Source organism: Physeter macrocephalus, unplaced genomic scaffold (assembly GCF_002837175.3).
Source record: "Physeter macrocephalus isolate SW-GA unplaced genomic scaffold, ASM283717v5 random_286, whole genome shotgun sequence".
Lineage (NCBI taxonomy): Eukaryota > Metazoa > Chordata > Mammalia > Artiodactyla > Physeteridae > Physeter > Physeter macrocephalus.
This window is the reverse complement of record NW_021145626.1, coordinates 21,993-41,751: the sequence shown is the minus strand read 5'-3', so window position 1 is coordinate 41,751 and position 19,759 is coordinate 21,993. Positions and strand designations below refer to the sequence as shown.

General features: G+C 55.2%; 1 protein-coding gene across 2 annotated transcripts in view; it reads left to right on the top strand.

Annotated features, from left to right (window-relative positions):
• The window catches only part of SLC22A23 (solute carrier family 22 member 23), a 41,078-nt gene extending 21,737 nt beyond the window's left edge, over positions 1–19,341 (top strand). The window contains exons 4-8 of one of the 2 annotated variants that reach the window (XM_028485218.2): positions 233–335; positions 2,495–2,727; positions 4,322–4,354; positions 5,424–5,547; positions 17,881–19,341. In XM_028485218.2, coding sequence (XP_028341019.1) covers positions 233–335; positions 2,495–2,727; positions 4,322–4,354; positions 5,424–5,547; positions 17,881–18,229 — 842 coding nt within the window. In that variant the 3' untranslated portion in view covers positions 18,230–19,341. The remainder of the gene's footprint in view (positions 1–232; positions 336–2,494; positions 2,728–4,321; positions 4,355–5,423; positions 5,548–17,880) is intronic. The other variant, XM_028485220.2, reaches the window with a different exon arrangement.
• The last annotated feature ends 418 nt before the right edge of the window (positions 19,342–19,759 follow it).

Below are 19,759 nucleotides of genomic sequence, written 5' to 3'. Positions count from 1 at the left end.
ACGGAGCCCGCGCGGGTGGCTGCTTTGTGTGTCCTGCTGCCTCCCTGCGGGCCCCGTGGGCAGCTGCACCTGCCAAGTCAGTGTCTCTGTGGCGAGTTTTCTACCCTGAGAGCCAGGCCCTACCCCGGCCTTAAAGAAAAACACTCTCCTTCTCCTGACCCCCGAATCCGCGCATCGGGCCGTCGGTGGGGCCGCCTGGCCGAGCGTGGCTCACGGGTCCCCCTCCCTGCAGAGCTGGAGAAGGAGCTTTCCCGGAGGCCCAAGAAGGTCTGCATCGTGAAAGTGGCGGGAACCCGGAACCTGTGGAAGAACATCGTGGTGCTGTGCGTGAACTCGTGAGTCACGGGCGCGGGCGGGCTCGGGCCCGGGGCGGGGGAGAGGCGGCAGGGCCGGGGTGAGCCTGAGCAGCCCCGTCAGAGCTTCTGAGCAGCCGTGTGAAGGGCTACGAGTGCCGGCAGACGCGGACCCCCAGCCTCGGGGCAGCCCGGCATCTCCCCCCGCGTGCCACTCGGGGCCGCGCAGACGTGTCCCGGGGGGACGGGGCTGCCGGAGAGCAGGCTCACGTCCAGGGGCGTCCTGGGAGCACGGTGGCGGGGGGCTTGGGGGGCGACGGGACCCCCACGTGTGGGCCTCCAGGCACCACCACGGGCAAGGGGAGCAGGCTGCTGCGTGGAGCCAGCGCCGGCAGAGGCCCCGACCCCAGGGCCGCCGCGGGTGGTGATGGGCCGGCCCGGCCCTGGGTCTGACCTCCGCGCGTGGCCAGAGGCCCTCCCGCCTTGCCGACCACATCCAGCCCGGCGCCCCAGGTTTGGACCCGCACCCCCGTGGCCCACACGGTTTCCTGCCATCCCGGTCCTGGGTCCGGTGTGCACCGGCAAGCCTCTGCCGCTGACGCACAGCTCGTAGCCCCGCCCCTCCCTGCTGCTCAGGCGGGGCCTCGTTCAGGGTCACAGGTCATCTAGGCGGTAGGGGGTTAGCGGTCACGGGGGAGGGGAGCTTGCTCCCCTCCGTGCACAGTCTCAGGACTGCCGTTGTCGGTAGAGAGCAAGGCCCGGGGGCGGGCCTCTGGCCCTGCGTCCCACAGCTGCTCCATTTAATCAGCTCTCGGGAGTGGGGTTCCAGGTTAAATACTTTGGGGGAGGATACAAAACATCCCAGCACCAAAGCAGTGGAAGCGCCCGGATCTAACGGACACCTCGTCCCGCAGCCGAGCGGCCGAGGCCCAGGCAGGGGAAGGGGCAGCCGCGCCGCACGCCTGGTCGGGGCCGAGCCCTCCGGCCCGTCTCTGCACAGAGTCAGCTCCAGCCCGGCCACCCGCTTGCCCGGTCTCAGGCAGACGCCGGCTGGGCTAGTGGGACCGTTTACGGTGGGGTCACCTCTCCAACTTCTATTTTGGAAAAAACACAAATGGTGACATAGACAAGATGGGGAGTTTCCACCTTAATGATTCTTGTTTTGGGGGAGGGCGAGCCAGTCTCTCCGGCTTTGTTGTGGTCGGAGGACGTCCTTGCACCAGAACAACAAGGTGGGAGACCCGCCCTGAGACCAGGAGCCCCGCCGAACTCACAGCTGTTAGGCTGTCCAACGTGGCCCGGGGGAGCCGGGTCTGCCTGTCCCCAAGGGGAAACGCATGGGTTTGGCGGAGGGCGGCTCCCTCCTGCAGGGCCGGGTCTGTAGTTGACCTCGATGCGTCCTCAAGTTCTGCTGAAAGCACGGAGGGAGGCTGGGAGAGAAGGGCGTTTCAGCCCAGGGACGGATGCAGCGATCGCAGCCCTGCTCCCACGGGGCACGTCCACCGGGGCCTCAGAGCCCCGCTGCCCCGTGCTCCCAGGGAACACGACACATCTTTATTCCTGAATCCAGAGTGGACATCCGCCTGAGCGGCTGGGACACACGTTTCCCTACGGGGTTTTGTGACCCTGTGGGGCGGGAGGGGGCTGAACCCGGGGCAGGGGAGGGAAACGGTAAATTAAGCGTTGAACGGCCTCCAAGACCAGATGTCCTCACCGGCCTGACCCTTCCCGCCCCTCCAGGCCACGTGAGCCGCGGGTAGCAGCGCGAGGGGGGGAGGAGCCAGTTCTCGGGGCGGGTCCCCGAGTTGCCAGAACCCCGGGAGAGGCAGAGGTGTAGACGGGCGGTGCGTCCTGGAGGCTGTGCTCACCCGCTGTGCTGTCAGCCCGTCGGCCCGCCTGGAAAGTGGGTCTGATGGGCCCCCTCGGTGCCCACGATGCGGGCTCGAACGCAGGGACCCTGGGGGTGCCCGCGTCACACCTGGACTCCGTGAGAGACGGCGTTTGAGCAGAGGGTCTCCCTGCTTTTACGCCCACCCCCCCGAAAGGCCACGGCAGGGAGGTGACCACGCACATGCCCTCCCTGAAGTCCTCTCTGACGTGCGTTCCCCACCGCCTTCCGAGTGGCTGCTGAGCCCCTGGACGCGGCGCGGTGTGTCCGCGCCCGCTGGGAGGCGGTGGCCCCAGGCGCTGTGTCCCCGCAGGCTGACCGGCTTCGGGATCCACCACTGCTTCGCACGCAGCATGATGGGGCACGAGGTGAAGGTGCCGCTGCTCGAGAACTTCTACGCCGACTACTACACGGCGGCCGGCATCGCCCTGGCGTCCTGCCTGGCCATGTGCCCGGTGGTGCGGTTCCTGGGGCGCCGGGGAGGCCTCCTGCTGTTCATGATCGTCACGGCCCTGGCCTCGCTCCTGCAGCTGGGGCTGCTCAACCGTGAGTGGCCCGGGCCCCGGCGGGCGGCGGGCAGGGCCCGGCATGCCGGAGGGGCGCTCCAGAGCCCTGGGTGGGTGGGCAGCCCGGGGTGTCCTCCCAGAACCCCCAGCTGCAGGGGGCCGCTCTGGGAAGGACGAGCTTTCACTGGGACACGCGCGCGGCGTGGCCCCTCCTCCCGCCCGACCCCAAGGCTTCTCGCCGCCCTGGGGCTCCCTGGTACCCGGGCCCCCACAGCCCTGGTGGACGTGGTGACCCCGCTGGGGGCCACGCTCTCCCGTTGTGATCCATCACACGAGGAGGAACGGAGGACTTTTTCCTCGTGTGAAATCAAGGGCGAGATAGATACACTGTGACACCCTTGCACTGGGACACCGCCTCTCAGTACGTGTTTCCAAGTTCCTCAGCTGCTCTTGGGGCCAGAGGGTTTCTCAGTAAGCGTTAAAAGTAATTTAAAGAACAGCTAGCCAATCCGTGTCGCCCACCCAACTCTACGAGGCAAGCTCGGTGCAGCTCCTGGTGAACAAAAGCCCTCGCCGCGGGGACGGGCCGCAGGGTATCCGACCGCCTGGGGCGAGGCGGGAGTGAGCCGGGCAGCCGAGCCTTCTCGCCCAGGACCGTGCCCCCCGGCGGACTCAGGCGCCGCGGGGACCACGTGGCTCTGGTGGCTGCCCTCCCCGCCGAGCTGTCAGAGCTCCATCAGCGCTGCTGGGAAAGTCAGAAGCCTGCAGTAGTGTCTCAGGTCTGCGTGATGTCCAGGTGGGGAGGGGGTATCCAGAACAGAAGGAAGAGAAAGAACACCGAGGACTTTCTCAGCCTCGTTGTGCGAACTGGATTCTAGAGTGGCCAGCGTCAGACTCGGGAGCGGTTTTCTGACTTGGGCAGGTTCACGCGCGTTCCGCATCTCGCCGGGAGACCGGTCTCATTTTCAGCTGTGACTACATGGGGTCTGTCCCCTGGTGGGGCCGCCCGAGCTGCCCTTCGGGGAGTCTTCTGCAGCTCCCGCTGCTCGGGCGGACGTGCCAGGGGCACGGCAGCCCCGGGGCTCACAGCCGCCCTTCTTAGTCCCTGAGCAGGGATGCCCAGGAGACCAGGGACCGTGGGGACCAGGCCGGGAGGGCATAGCAATGCCGTCTGCCAGGTCTGCCCACAGCACTTGGTGCCCCGCACACAGACCAGCAGTGGCTTGAGTAACTTTGGACATGGCGAGATGCCCCCTTTGGCTTGAGGGCGGGCGCTGCGCGAGGGCCCCCGCTCTCAGGGGCTGGCATCCTCCCCAGGTTATGAGGCCAGAGGGGCCCAGCCCTCCCTTCCGAACAGAAGGAGCTCCATTTGGTCAAATGCCAGCCCTGGTGCCCTGGACCCTCCCCCACGTCTGCGCCACGTCCCTCCTGCTCTCCGGCCCCTGGCGGCGTCAGCTGGGCTCCCCGAGTGGGCCTGGCGGGCTGGCTGCAAGGCCACCCCCGCTGGTCCCGGAGGGGCTGTGCTTAGAAACCGGTCACGGGGAAGCACGCGGTGCTAACTTCCGTCCGACCTGCTCTCTTTCTTCCCTCCCTGCCCGCCTTCCTCCTCGTCTGCCGCCGTTTCTGCGGTCCAGTGATCGGAAAATACAGCCAGCATCCAGACTCAGGTGAGCCGAACGCACGTGCGGCACCGTTGTCTTCTTTATTGCCCCTGCAAGGTGTTTTCACAAAGACTCACAGACCTGTGGTTTCCCTTTCCTCTCTCTCCCCTCCCCCTTCCACCCCAAGAGTTGCAGCTGAAGTTGGCCGTAGGTTGGACACGACACGCATCCACTTGTCCTCTCCGCCCCTCGCGCCTCTAGAGAGTCAGGCTGCCCCCCGCCCCCTTGTGCCCGGCTTGCACGCTGCCCTCGCCCCTGCCCCTGGCACCAGTGGCCAGCACAGCCCAGCAGCCTCCACTGCGATGCAGGGCCTTGGGGACAGGCCTGGGCTGGGCCCCACGCCGCCAGGGGAAGCAGCCGTCCCCGCCTGAGAGCGACGCACGCCCGCTGCTCTCGGCCTCTGGGACGGCGTAGCCGCTGCCCCGCACGCGACACTGCTGCGCACACGTGCCCGGCTGACCGAGCCCACGCCGCCAGGGCTCCCAGGGAAGCCTCGTGGGGAACCGGGCTGCACCCCAAATGTGGGACCCCAGCGGCTTGCTGTGCCCGCCTAGCGCCACCTGGGTGTGAGGTCAGACCCGGTGCCACTGGCAAGATGCTCAAGTTGGTCCAGCTCGTTCCCTCCAGGCCCCTAAGTTCTCCTCGTGGGGTTGAGTTCTCGTTCCCCTCAGTCAAGCCTGGGCTGCCCTGTCCCTTGTATTGGACTGGTCAGGCCTGAGGCCAGGATGGCCAGGCTCTCTGGAACCAGAGACCTTTCTCTGGAGCTGAGCCGGAAGGCTGGACAGGAGGGCGTTGCCATAGCGTCGGGGAGACCGCCAGCCTCCCTCCCTGCCGGCCGCTCTCTAGGCTACGGCGTCCGGCAGAGTCAGCCTGAGCCCCACGTTTTAGACCCGCAGGGACTCCCGGGGGACCCGACAAAGGCTCCTGCCAGAAGGGCTCTGACCTCCCACCCCGGGACATGCTGCTGCATCTCCCACGTCTGCACCTCAATCCGGGCAGAGGGGAGGAGGGGAGGACCCTTCGTCGGCCCCAGGCCGCCCTCCGCCCCCCTCACCACCCCCTGGCTCTCCCCCAGGAATGAGCGAGAGTGTCAAGGACAAGTTCTCCATCGCCTTCTCCATCGTGGGCATGTTCGCGTCCCACGCAGCGGGGAGCCTCAGTGTGTTCTTCTGTGCAGAGATCACTCCCACAGTAATAAGGTGCGTGGCGGGCCGCCGGTGCAGGGGCGTGTTTCTTCTGAGGACGCGGGGGGCGGGGCTTCCCGTCTGGCAGGGCTCCCGGTGAACGAACCACCAGCTCTGCTCCCGCCTCCGGACGAGCTGCGGCCCGTGCTGGACACGGAACAGGCCGCTGTTCCGCCCTGACCCCCAGGGAACCCAGAGTCGGGTGAGGACTGGACCCTGGCTCCTGCCCGGGCAGCTGGAGGGACGGGGAGCGTTGGGGGCACAAGCAGCACGGCAGGGCCTGGAAAAGGAGTGGTGAAGTGGGGAGGCCGCTGAGTTTACGCCTGTGCTGCAGCCCGAACGCTGTGCACCCTCCTAGGAGGACTCAGGAGACGGTCTGTTTCACATGCAAAGCAGAGTAGAAAGGGCCTTGGTTTTCTACTGGCCTGAGAGGCCAATGTCTCAAGTCCAAAGAAGGGCCTCGGAGAGAAAGCCCAGCAAGTTACATCACTGATTGGTTTGACAGATATTTGTTAAGAAACCCCCGTGTGTCCGGCAGAGGCCGAGTGTGCAGCCCGGCCCCCAGGAGTCCGTGATGGGTCTGTTTTCTGAGAGGCGGGGTGACCTGCACTCGGCTGCCTTTGCTCTCCTGGGGTGGGGGGCGGGGGGGCGTCTGCTCCGTCCGGCACCGTCCCGGGCAGCGGTACGCGGGCGGGCACACCCTCTGGTGCTGTCGAGGTTACAGCGACACGGAAGGGTTTCCTTTTGCAAAGGGCATCCCCTCCCTGCCATCACGCTGTCTCCCCGGTAGCAACTGTTGCGACTTTCGATCAAGCTCCTGAACTTGGTGTGGGAATGTCCGCAGCTTGCCCAGCGCACATGCTCCATTAAAGTGTAACTGGGAGTGTGGCAGCTCATCGGCTGTGGGATACCGCCCAGAAGCCAGCATGACGGCGCCCTTCCATCCTCCCTTTCCCACGTGGGCGACAAGCAGCGGCCAGTCCCATTCAGGCAGGACGCCCGGGACTGACCATCTGGCCCCTGGTGCCGGGCTCTGGGAGGAGGCCCACGTCTGCTGGCGTCACGCTGACGCAGCATCTTCACTGGCCTCGCTCTGATTCATCCTCCTGGATTCTTACATACAGACGCCAAGCCTGAAGGCTGCCCCATACCCAGGGAATAAAATGCCAGGCAATTGTGCATTTAAGAAAAAGCAAGCAAATGCAAGTAATTCACCCTGGTTCAACCCTCTGCTTAACCTGACACGGGAAGTGAGCCTGGAGCTCATTTCACGCGGGACGTCGCAAAGCACCCCAGGCAGACAGCAGCCCCTCGGTGTCTTTCTTTACCCGGTTAATGTCCTTCCTTTACCAAGGAGCCCAGCAAGGAGGGCTCTTTCAGGAGACCAGAAGTCGAGGTCAGACCTGTGCGTGGTTGTGTCTTTCTCTGCGGGTGGCCGCCCTCCCCTCCAGCGGTCGGCAGACCTCGTGAATCATCATTAGATTTTGCTGAAGAAAGCTAAACAAGCTAAACTGAAGGAAACGCAGTGTATCCTTTTTCTCTCTGAGGCAAACCTGCAAAGATTATTTTGGGGATAGAAAATGTCCTCGGGGTCAGCCTGCCAGGATGACAAACTAGAAAACATGTTCACTTGACCCTAGGTGATGCGTTTACAGTTGCAGAGGAAGGAGATGAGGTCCGGGGTGGGGGGGGGGGTCTCCTGGTGGGGACAGAAGGCTCTCTGGTGTTGCCGCTGAGTCGCTCTCCCCGCTGGACACCCCTCGCCCCGGCCCTTCCCGGCATGCCGACCCAGGGACAGTCCCACGGAGTCGCTGGGAGGAAATGGACTTCCTGCCCTCCCCCGACTTCTCACGGGCGAGCCAGGAGGAGCGGGAGGGCCGCTCAGGTCTGCGAGCTTCGTGTTGCCTAGTGCAAAACTAGCCTCTTCTATGGCACGGCGTTAAAAACACACCCCCTGAACAAGAACAGTAGCGAAGGTTAGGGGTCGGCCAACGAGAAGCGAAGTAGAGGGTAAGAACTCCTTTGCACAGAGCCCGGGGGACGTCGGCTGTCCACACGTGACAGCTGTCCAGCGCGCCCACCCAGACGCTGACGGCGCCCTCCCCGTGGCCTGCAGCTACAGCAGGCGCTTCTCGGCATCCTCCCCTCGGGCCTCGGCGGCGTAGGGGCAGCTGGTGGCTTTGGTGCGTCAGGCCCAGTGTCAGCTGGAAGCTGCAGCCGGGTCCTTGAGGCCTCGCTGTCTCCCTTTGCCCTCACAAAGCCGGGCGGCGGCGGGGGGGGGGGGGGGGCGGGGTGCAGGGCAGGCGCTGGTGGCAGGGACGCAACCTTCACCTCCCGACACCTCCTCAGGCTCCCTGAGCACCAGGGCCCGGCTGCAGGGTATTTCTTCCTTTTTTATTGAGATATAGTTGATATACAATATTATGTTTCAGGTGTACAACATAGTGAGTCACAATTTTTGAGGGTTAACATATAGCAATTTAAAGGTAAATTATAAAATACTGGCTGTAGGCCCCGTGTTGTACAGTACATCCTCGTAGCTTGTTTCATACCTAATAGTTGGTACTTCTCACCCCCTACCCCTATTCGCCCCTCCCTGCTTCCCGCTCCCCACTGGTAACCACTAACTAGTTTGTTCTCTATCTCTGAGTCTGTTTCCTTTTTGTTATGTTCCCTAGTTTGTTGTATTTTTTAGATTCCAAATCTAAGTGATATCATACAGTATTTGTCTTTCCCTGACTTGTTTCACTTAGCATAATGCCCTCCAAGTCCATCCATGTTGCAAATGGCAAAATTTCATTCTTTTTGATGGCTGAGTAATATTCCACTGCATATGTGTACCACATCTTCTTTGTCAGTAGACCTTTAGACTTCCATGTCTTGGCTATTGTAAATAATACTGCTACGAACACAGGTGCATGTATCTTTTTGAATCAGTATTTTCAGTTTTTTGGGATATATACCCAAAAGTGGAATTACTGGATCATATGGTAGTTCTATTTTTAGTTTTTTGAGAAACCCCCATACTGGTTTCCATAGTGGCTGCACCATTTCACATTCCCACCAACGGTGTACGAGGGTTCTTTTCTCCATATCCTTGTCAACATGTGTTAACCTGTGTTCTTTCTGATGACGGCCATTCTGACAGGTATGAGGTGATACCTCATTGTGGTTTTGATTTGCATCTCCCTGATGACTAGCAGCGTTGAACATCTTTTCATGTGCCTGTTGCCCACCTGCCTTTCTTCCTTGGAAAAATGCCTATTCAGTTCTTGTGCCGTTGTTTCAATCGGGGTTTTGTTTTTGACGTTGACTTGTATGAGCTGTTTGTATGTTTTGGATGTCAACCCCTTATTGGTCATATCATTTGCAAATAGGGTCTGCCATTCAGTTGGTTGTCTTTTCATTTTGTCCATCGTTTCCTTTACTGTGCAAAATCTTTAACTTTAAAAAGTTAAATTAGGTCCCATTTGTTTCTTTTTGCTTCGTTTCCTTTGCCTGAGGAGACGGGCCACTTCAGCTCCTGACACCTCCTCACCCGCTCCCTGGCTGCTCACCCCTTTCTCCGGCTGAGCTCTTCCCTCCCCTCAGGTGCCCACCCCTTCCTCCTAGCATCTTCCTTCCAGAGACCTTCCTTCTGGCTCCTCCTTGTACCCACCCCCAATGGACCCCACCCGCTGTCACTGCTCCAGACTTGCCTCAGGAACGGGCACCAGGGACAAAGATGGCCTGTGTGTCACGTGACACGTGGGGTTGTTTAGCTTGTTTTAAAATTTGCATCATATATATATATATATATATATACATATATATATATATATAAATGTTTACAACACATGCTCAATGAGTGACCGCAGGCCGAGGGGATGATGGGTAATCCTCACCGTTAAACAGCAGGAGGGGGACAGACAGGACAGGGGACAGCCAAAGCACACAGGTCGCATCCCCCCAGAGCCCCCGACTCGGGCCTTTAGCGGGCAGGAACCTGCGTTCCTCCATGGCCTTGGGCACGTCCTTCAGCTGGGCTCATCTCTGCCCCAAAACAAGACTAGTCATGACGGCCTTCTCGTGGGGGGGGACTGGTGGGGGACAGACTGTACACAGAGGGTCTGGCTGCAGTAAGTGACAACTGGTGGTGTTAATTATTCCTACCTGAATATTTTTGGCAGTGATATTTATTTCTGTAAAGGTCGGCAGAAATATTTGTTCGTCCTTGACTTCACAGAAAGGTAGTCAAGACAAATTAATACAGAGAAGGAAGTGGAAAACAGGAGGTTTGTTTTCTGTGTTAAAGACGCTGGTATTAACATGGTTAAAAGAATGATTTGAAGATTCTTTTTTGTTGTTGTTTCTGTTTTTTTGTTGTTTATTTTTTTTCATTTTTTCCTTTATTCTTTTTATTTTTTTCTGAAGATTCCAGAATTCTTGTCAAGCTTGCTACTTCTAAGAAGTCTGCCTGTATACCTATCTTTCTATCCTCAAAGTAATTTAGGTATTATTACCAGTAAAATAAAGACAACCAGTAAAGGCCTTTGAGCTCCGAAAGCACTAGAAGGCAACCTTGCTCCAGGTTCTCCTTTATCTGTAAATCGAGGCGGCTGCCGCTCTCCTGTTTAAACGTGAGCGTGTGCTGCCCTCTCGTGACAACCTGGAGAAAAGCAGAAAATGTACAGAGTCAGCATTTGCGGGGAGAAAGATGAAGTTAGCACCTTAGAACCAAGCACGTAATGATCCCATTCTCTAAACTGAGATTTCTAAAAGAAACACAGATCCAAAAAAATGGAATACCAGATTCTGCCACAGTTGTTCATAACCTTACTAATTTCAAGGTCTCCTTGATAGAAAACCAACAGAAAATTGCTTTTGTGGAAAAAAATACATAAGGCTATATTGCATATTACATATGCATGTGTACACATATTGCATTTTAATTGCATTTATATATATGCATCTGTAGATATGTCAGTACTTTTTAAAAACAAGTCATTGAACCCTACTATATAAATCAGGTACGTTCCATCTCATTTGACGTGACTTGCTACCATGACATAGTTCACCTGGACTCTGAGGGGAAGCTGGCTCCTTGCTCAGGAATTCCTCGTGGGCTGTGTACTCACGTCCCTGTGCACTAACCACGTGAGCACTTTACTGCACTGAGCAGGGAAGCCTCTCTCATGCTCATCAGCACCACCCCACGCAAGTCACGGGAAGGTCAGGCAGACACCTGGGCAGTTTTGTTTTGTTTTGTTTAATTATTTATGTATTTATTTTTGGCTGCGTTGGGTCTTCGTTGCTGCGAGCAGGCTTTCTCTAGTTGCGGCGAGTGGGGGCTGCTCTTCATTGCGGTGCGCAGGCTTCTCATTGTGGTGGCTTCTCTTGTTGCTGAGCTCGGGCTCTAGGCATGCGGGCTTCAGTAGCTGTGGCATGAGGGCTCAGTAGTTGTGGCTCGCGGGCTCTAGAGCGCAGGCTCAGTAGTTGTGGCGCACGGGCTTAGTTGCTCCGCGGCATGTGGGATCTTCCCGGACCAGGGCTCGAACCTGTGTCCCCTGCATTGGCAGGCGGATTCTTAGCCACTGCACCACCGGGGAAGTCCCACGTGGGCAGTTTTAGAGAAAATGGTGTCTCACTGGCATCAAAGGCCCATGAAACATGTCCTTTATTTCCGGTGCCCCATATAATCCCTTGCAGCCTCCTGTGGCTTCCTGGAGTGGCCAGACTCACAAGGACTGAAGAGCTATTTCAGGTGCTCATTTATTCACCTTCCAGGTGGCGTCAGTCACACCGCTCTTTGTAAGGGTCGTCATGTTCACTCTGCCCCATTCACTGGGACAGTGGCCCTCTTGCCGAGGAACCAGGGTGATCTGATCTGCAGCATCCCAACATTTATGAAGCACAGTGTGTGCCATGGATGTTCCAGAAAAGAATCCTTGACTGTCTTTTCTCCATTGTACATTCTTGGCTCCTTTGTCATAGATTAATTGACCATAAGAGCGTGGGTTTATTTCTGGGCTCTCTATTCTGTTTCACTGATCTATGTGTCTATTTTTGTGCCAGTACCATACTGTTTTGATTACTATAGCCTTGTAGTATAGTCTGAAGTCAGGGGGTGTGGTTCTTCCAGCTCTGTTCTTCTTTCTCAAGATTGTTTTGGCTATTTAGGGTCTCCTGCGTTTCCATTAAAATTTTTAAATTATTTGTTCTAGTTCTGTGAAAAATGGCATGGGTATTTTGATAGGCATTGCATTGAATCTGTAGATTGTCTTGGGTAGTATGGTCATTTTGACAATATTAATTCTCCCAATCCAAGAACACGATATATCTTTCCATCTCTTTTTGTCGTTTTCAATTTCTTTCATCAGTGACTTACAGTTTTCTGAGTAGGTTTATTCCTAAGTATTTTATTCTCTTTGTTGCAATGGTATATGAGATTGTTTCCTTAACTTCTCTTTCTGATAGTTCATTGTTAGTATATAGAAATGCAACAGATTTCTGTATATTAATTTTATATCTCGCAACTTTACCAAATTCATTGATGAGCTCCATAGTTTTCTCGTGACATCTTTAGGATTTTCTATATGTATTTATAATATCGTGTCATCCACAAACAGTGACAGTTTTACTTCTTCCTTTCCAATTTGGATTCTTTTTACTTCTTTTTCTTCTCTGAGTGCTGTGGCTAAGATTTCCAAAACTATATTGAATAAAAAAGTTGCCAGACTGGGTATGTCTTGTTCCTGATCTTACAGGAAATGCTTTCAGCTTTTCGTTGTTGAGTATGATGCTAGCTGTGGGTTTATCATATATGGCCTTTGCTATGTTGAGGTATGTTCCCTCTAGATGCCCACTTTCCGGAGTTTTTATCATAAATCGGTGTTGAGTTTGGTCAAAAGCTTTTTCTGCATCTATGGAGATAATCATATGGTTTTTATTCTTCAATTTGTCAGTGTGGTGTATCACAATGACTTGCAGATATTGAAAAACCCTTGCATCCCTGGGATAAATCCCACATGATTGTGGTGTATGATCCTTTTAATGTTGTTGGATTTGGTTTGCTAATGTTTTGTTCAGGATTTTTACATCTGTGTTAATCAGCAGCCTATAACTTTGTGATATTTTTGTCTGGTTTTGGTATCAGGGTGATGGTGGCCTCATAGAATGAATTCGGAAATGTTCCTTCCTCTGCAATTTTTTTGGAATACTTTGAGGAGGGATGGGGGTTAGCTCTTCTCTAAATGTTTGGTAGAATTCACCTGTGAAGCCATCTAGTCCTGCACTTTTTTGTGTTTTGGGAGTTTTAAAATTACTGATACACTTTCATTACTGGTAATTGATTTGTTCATATTTTCTGTTTCTTCCTGGTTCAGTCTTGGGAGATTGTACCCAGGAATTTGCCCATTTCTTCTAGGTTGACTATTATTATTGGCATATAGTTTTTCACAGCAGTCTCTTATGGTCCTTTGTATGTCTGTGGTGTCGGTTGAAACTTATCACTTATGATTTTATTGATTTGGGCCCTCTCCCTTTTTTTCTTGATGAGTCTGGCTAATAAAGGTTTATCAATTTTGTTTATCTTTTCAAAGAACCAGCTTTTAGTTTCGTTGATCTTTTCTATTTTTTTTTTTTAGTCTCTATTTCATTTATTTCTGCTCTGATTTTTATGATTTCATTCCTTCTACTAACTTTGGGTTTTGTTTGTTCTTTAGTTCCTTTAGGAGTACGGTTAGGTTGTTCATTTGAAATTTTTCTTATTTCCTGAGCTTGTATCACTGTAAATTTACCTCTTAGAACTGCTTTTGCTGTGTCCCATAGGTTTTGAATTGTTCTGTTTTCATTTTCATTTGTGTCTAGGTATTTTTTTGTTTCCTCTTTAATTTCTTCAGTGATCCATTGGTTGTTTAGTTGCATATTGTTTAGCCTCCTTGTACTTGTGTTTTCTGCAGTTCTTTTCTTGTAGTTGATTTCTAGTATCATAGTTTTCTGGTCAGAAAAGCTGCCGGATATGATTTCAATTTTATTAAATTTCCTGAGGCTTGTTTTAGGGCCTAGCATGTGATCTGTGCCGGACAATGTTCCATATGCACTTGGAAAGAATGTGTATTCTGCTGCTTTCAGATGGAATGCTCTCTTTATATTATATCAATTAAGTGCATCTGGTCTCGTGTGTCATCCAGGGTCAGTGTTTTCTTATTGATTTTCTGTCTGGATGATCTGTCCATGGATGTGAGTGGTCTGTTACAGTCCCCTATTATTGTGTTACTGTCAATTTATCCCTTTATGTCTGTTAACATTTGCCTTATATATTGAGGTGCTCCTGTGTTGGGTGCAGATATATTTACAATGGTTATATCTTCTGTTTGATCATTTTATCCATAATGTGGTGTTCTTCTTTGTCTCTTGTAACAGTCTTTATTTTAAAGTCCATTTTGTCTGATATGAGTATTGCTACTCCAGCTTTCTTTTCATGTCCATTTGCATGGAATACCTTTTCCATCCCCTCACTTTCAGTCTGTGTGTGTCCCTAGGTCTGAAGTGGGTCTCTTGTAGACAGCATATATACAGGTCTTGTTTTTGTATCCATTCAGTGAGCCTGTGTCTTTTGGTTGGAGCACTTAGTCCATTTACACTCAAAGTAATTATCAATATGTATGTTCAACTGCCATTTTGTTCATCGTTTTGGATTTGTTTGTGGAGGTCTTTATCCCCCTTTCTTCTTTTGTTTTTTTCTCTTGTGATTTGATGACTATCTTTAGTGTTATGTTTGGATTCCTTTTTCTTTTTTATGGGTGTATCTATTACAGATTTTTGACTCCTGGTTGCCATGAGGTTTTTATATAGCAGTCTATATATACATGTGACTGTTTCAAGGTGCTGATCTCTTCATGTCAAATATACTTTTAAAACTCTGCATTTGGGACTTCCCTGGTGGCACAGTGGTTGGGAATCCGCCTGCCAACGCAGGGGACACGGGTTTGAGCCCTGGTCCGGGAAGATCCCACATGCCGTGGAGCAACTAAGCCGTTGTGCCACAACTACTGAGCCCGCGAGCCTAGAGCCCGTGCTCTGCAACGAGAAGCCACCGCAATGAGCCCGTGCACTGCAACGAAGAATAGCTCCCGCTCACTGCAACTAGGGAAAGCCCGCGTGCAGCAACGAAGACCCAATGCAGCCAAAAATAAATTTTTAAAAAACAAACAAAAGGGCTTCCCTGGTGGCGCAGCGGTTGAGAGTCTGCCTGCCGATGCAAGGGACGGGGGTTCGTGCCCTGGTCTGGGAGGATCCCACATGCGGCGGGGCCCGTGAGCCGTGGCCGCTGAGCCTGCGCGTCCGGAGCCTGTGCTCCGCGACGGGAGAGGCCACAGCAGTGAGAGGCCCGCGTACCGCAAAAAAAAAAAAAAAAAAAAAAAAAAAGAAAACCCTGCCTTTGTACTCTTCTCCCCTCACGATGACTGTTTTTGACATATTTTACATCTAATTGTTTTGTGCATCCCTTAACTGCTTATTGTGGATATAGATGATTTTACTACTTCTGTCTTTTAACCCCCCCTACTAGCTTTGTTTGTGGATGAATTTCTACCTTTACTATATGTTTGCCCTTACCACTTAGTTTTTTCATTTCATAGTTTTCTTGTTTCTAGTTGTAGCCGTTTAGTTTTCTTCTAGAGAAGTCCCTTTAACATTTGTTGTAAAGCTGGTTTGGTGGTGCTGAACTCTTAGGTTTTGCTTGTCTGTAAAGCTTTGATCTCTCCATCAAATATGAACAAGAGCCTTGCTGGGTAGAGTGTTCTTGGTTGTAGGTTTTGTCCCTTCATCATTTAAAATATATCATGCCATTCCCTTCTGGCCTGCAGTTTCCACTGGAAAAACCAGCTGATAGCCTTATGGGAGTTCCCTTGTATGTTATTTGTTGCTTTTCTCTTGCTGCTTTTAATATTCTATTTTTCATTATTTTTTGGTATTTCAATTGCAGCGTGTCTTGCTGTGGTCCTCTTCGGGTTGATCCTGTTTGGGACTCTCTGTGCTTCCTGGACCTTGATGTCTGTTTCCTTTCCCAGGTTAAATAAGTCTTCAGTGGTTATGTCTTCAGATATGTTCTGTGCCCCTTTCTCTCTCTGCTCCTTCTGGGACCCCTATGACGCAAGTATTAGGCGCGCCTGGTGTTGTCCCAGAGGTCTCTTACGCCGCCCTCGCTTCTTTTCATTCTTCGTTCTGCTCAGCAGCAGTGTGGCTCCCACCGCTCTGCCTTCCAGCTCACTGATCCTCTGCATCACTGAGTCTGCTGCTGACCCCTTCCTTTCAGTTCCCGTAGTCTTCATCTCTGTCTGGTTGTTCTTTATATTTCCTGACTCTTTGTTAAAAGCTTTTAACTCCTTGCTCTGTACATCCATCCTTCTCCCGAGTTCTTTCATCTTCTTTACTATCATTGTTCTGGACTCTTTCTTGGGTAGACTGCCTATCTCCACTTCACTTAGTTGTTCTCCTGGGGTTTTATTTTGTTCCTTCGTCTGCAGCATGTTCCTCTGCCACCTCATCTTGTCTGAGGTGCTATTTGTACAGTGTGTATGTGGTAGGTCACGCTTCTCGACCTCAGAGGAGTGGCCTCTGTAGGAGACATCCTACGCATCCCAGCAGCATGCTCCCCCCATCACCCAGGCTGTACGCTCTAGGGGTGCCCCCTATGAGGGCTGCATGTTTCCTTCTGTTCTGGAGGGCTGTGTGGGTGGTCTGGTGGGCTTAGTTGGCACCCGGTCTGGTTGACTGCCAAGTTCTGCCTTGTGTGGAGGCCACTGGTTGGTGGGGCCTGGTCAGGAGGCGGCTGACTGCAGAATCCCCGGGGACCCTGGGGCTAGTGCTGGGTCACTGATGGGTGAAGTCAGGGTCCCGGCGACTCTGGAGCCGTTGACCCCCTACTGGTGGGTGAAGCCAGGTCCTACTGCTGGCAGGCAGAGCTGGGTCCTGGAGTCTGGCTGCAGGGCCCAGGGATCTCAGAGCTGGTGTAAGATCGCTGGTGGCTGGGGCCAGTTCCTAACACAGTTGGGTATGGGGTCCGAGGTGTCCAGAAGCTTGCACTGGCCTGCTGGGAGCAGCCGAGGTCTGCAAGCCGCAGGATTGTGGTTTTCTTGCTTCTGGTTTCTGCCCCGTGGTGGGTGAGACTGGTCTAGAGGCTCGTGCAGGCTTCCTAGCAGCAGAGGCCGGCGCCTGTCAGCTGGTGGGTGGAGCTGAATCTTGGCCCTCTGGTGGGCAGGGCCGTGTCCAGAGGTGGCTGTGCGCTCAGGAAGTCTCTAAGCAGCCTGTCCGCCGAGGGGTGGGGCTGTGCTCCCACCCTGCTGGTCGGCTGGTTGGCTCAAGGCGTCCCAGCACCGGCACCTACAAGCGGTTGGGTGGGACCAGGTCTCGGAGCTCGTGAGCCAAGACGGTGGTCGCCAGCACCAGCGTCCCCGTGGTAGAAAGCTCCCAATGTGTCTGCCACCAGCATCTGTGTCCCCAGGGTGAGCCGCAGCCGCCCCCTTGCCTGTCCGAGAGACCCTCCAAGTCCCGCAGGTACGTCTGGCCCAGGCTTCTATCAAGTTCCTGCTTTGCCCTTGGTCCCAGCGCACGTGGGATTTTCTGTACTCCCTGTAACAACGGAGTCTCTGTTTCCCCCAGTCCTCTGGGACCCCTGAAAGCCCCCCATCCCTGGCCTTCAAGCCACACGCCCTGGGGGCCCATCTTCCTGGTACAGGACCCGCAGGCTACGGAGCCCGACGTGCGGCTCAGAAGTGTCTCCTGTGGGAGAACCTCCGCGACGTAACCGCTCTCCAGCGTGTGGGTCGCCCACCCGGTGGAGGTCATGAGCCTTGATCATCTCGCACGTCTGCTCCTCCTACCTGTCTCATCGTGGCTCCTTCTTTACGTCTTCAGTTGTAGATCTTTTCTGGCAGGCTCTAGTCCTTTTGAGTCCGGCGTGCCCATGGGAAGAGGCGAGCTGGGGGGGTCTTTCGGCTCCACCACCTCGGCAGCTCTCCTGTCGACGTGTCCTTAATGCCTTCTTTAACCCCCGGCCGCCCTCCCCGCTTCTAAATGAAGAGCGAGCCTCGGACAAACAGCGTAAATTGATACAGCGTTGATAAACAAAATGTTACGTTATTCACGGCAAGTGAGGCCGGTTGTCCCCTTACGGTGGTGTTTATTACAGTCACCTTTCAAACTAAATGAAGTAAGAAGTTTTGGGCTGGCGAGGAAAACGTTCACTGAATAGCGGTGGCAGCAGATGCAGGAGGTGAAGGGGGTCGGGGGGGAGCCGGCCGTGCGCCGGTGCCGGGGCCCGCGCCCGTGGGTCCGACCCGCCGCCGACCTGTGCGCTCCCCGCAGGTGCGGCGGCCTGGGGCTGGTGCTGGCCAGTGCAGGCTTCGGCATGCTGACGGCGCCCATCATCGAGCTGCACAACCAGAAGGGCTACTTCCTGCACCACATCATCTTCGCCTGCTGCACGCTCATCTGCATCATCTGCCTCCTGCTGCTTCCCGAGAGCCGGGACCAGAACCTGCCCGAGAGCATCCCCGACGGCGAGCACTACACGCGCCAGCCGCTGCTGCCGCCCAGGCGCGGGGAGCAGCCACTCCTGCTCACCAACGCCGAGCTCAAGGACTACTCGGGGCTGCACGCCGCGGCCGCCGGGCTGCCGGACGGTGCCACGGCCAACGGCGGGCGGCCCATGTAGCAGGGCCCTGGGGGCGGACCGGGCTGAGCGCGGCCACGGGCGAGCCCACTCTGCCGAGGCCGGCGTGGGGACCCCCGAGGAGCCCATGTTTGAGGAAGCGGACTTCGCAAACGACCCTTCAAGGATTTTCCTTTCTGCCATTAAACGTTTGTATTTATTTTGGTCATTTCTACAAGAAGCACTTTATTCCCTTCCCTTCACGGATCTCGAAATGGAGCCACCTCCTCGGGAAGGGGGACGCGGTGGCCGAGGACACGCGTAAGGACCGTGCAGCCCAGGCCCCCCGGGAGGTCGGCTGCGCCCTCAGAGCCAGCCGTCCCCGAGGCCATGCGCAGAGACCGACCAGCCACCGTCTGGAGCACTCCCACAGCTGCGCTTTTGTTCAGACTGAAACGTAGATGGTTAGGGTTTTGCTGGAGTCCGTGTATGGGTTCTAAGGGTTCTTCTGTAAGGTAAGACCTTCTGCTCCATGTGCTGGGGGAAAGCAGCTCACAGCACCATTAAAACCAGCTCAGTCTTTCCTGCGGGATCATCCTTTTATACTTCATGCTGGAAGCTCTTTGGGGGAGAAGCTTAACCATTTCATTAGAAATCCTGATTAGTGACGGCACGGCCACGGTCTTCCAAGGCAGGTCTGCCCAGCTCAGCCCCCGAGTAGCAGACGCGCCGAGTCGGAGACAAGTTAGTGTTATCACCCCTCCTCCCAGTTCAGCTCCAGCAGGCAAGTCCCCTCTTGCAGTCAGCTTTTCTGCCAGCACGACATGAACACACGGCTACTTCCTCAACGAAAACCAATAGGAAAATAACTAAATAGGCAACTAAGGCAGCCCCCCAGGAGGGAGCGGTGCTCTTGCAAATACGTCCCGTCAGCCACGTCCCGAGCACACACCGCGCAGAAATCACCAGCTTGGAGGCCTCGGCTCCGCTGGCCACCGGCGCAGAGCCCAGAGCCCGCGGGGGATGGCCCCGTGCCCTCTGCTTCCGTCAGCACGGAGCCGGGCCTGGGGCAAGGAGCGGGCCCCTCACCGGGGAGCCCAGCTGACCGCAGCCTCCGAGAGCATCAAGACCAACTGAGAGAAGCAATAACTCACCAAAGCTCGAGCCCCACCCCGTCCCCGGCGTGCGAGGGTTTCGTTGTGTTCCTCACTTCGTCCCCCTGCCTTTCCAGGTCAGGCTCTCTGCACCTGTCTGGAGCCGTTTCAGAGGAAACGCGGGAGATGCTGAGAAACAGCCCTCGCTGGCCAGGCAGGCACTGCCTGGGGGCGGCGCCGGGACAGCCTGGGTTCTTCCTGGAAGGGTCCACCTCCCCACGGTGCCTCTGCCGTGGGCTCTTCTTCAGGGAAGCCGTGGCCCCGGGTCCGTGGGAAGCAGCGAGGGGGCTGCCAGCCCACGGCTGCTCGGACTCCGAGGCCCAGGAGAGGCGGACCGCATCCCCGCGCGCCTCCCGTCCCCTCCAGTCTGTCTTACCATCCCCCCACGGCGCCCCTACAAGCTGGCGGCCACAGGGAGGAGCCGCTGGCTCGCTGAGAA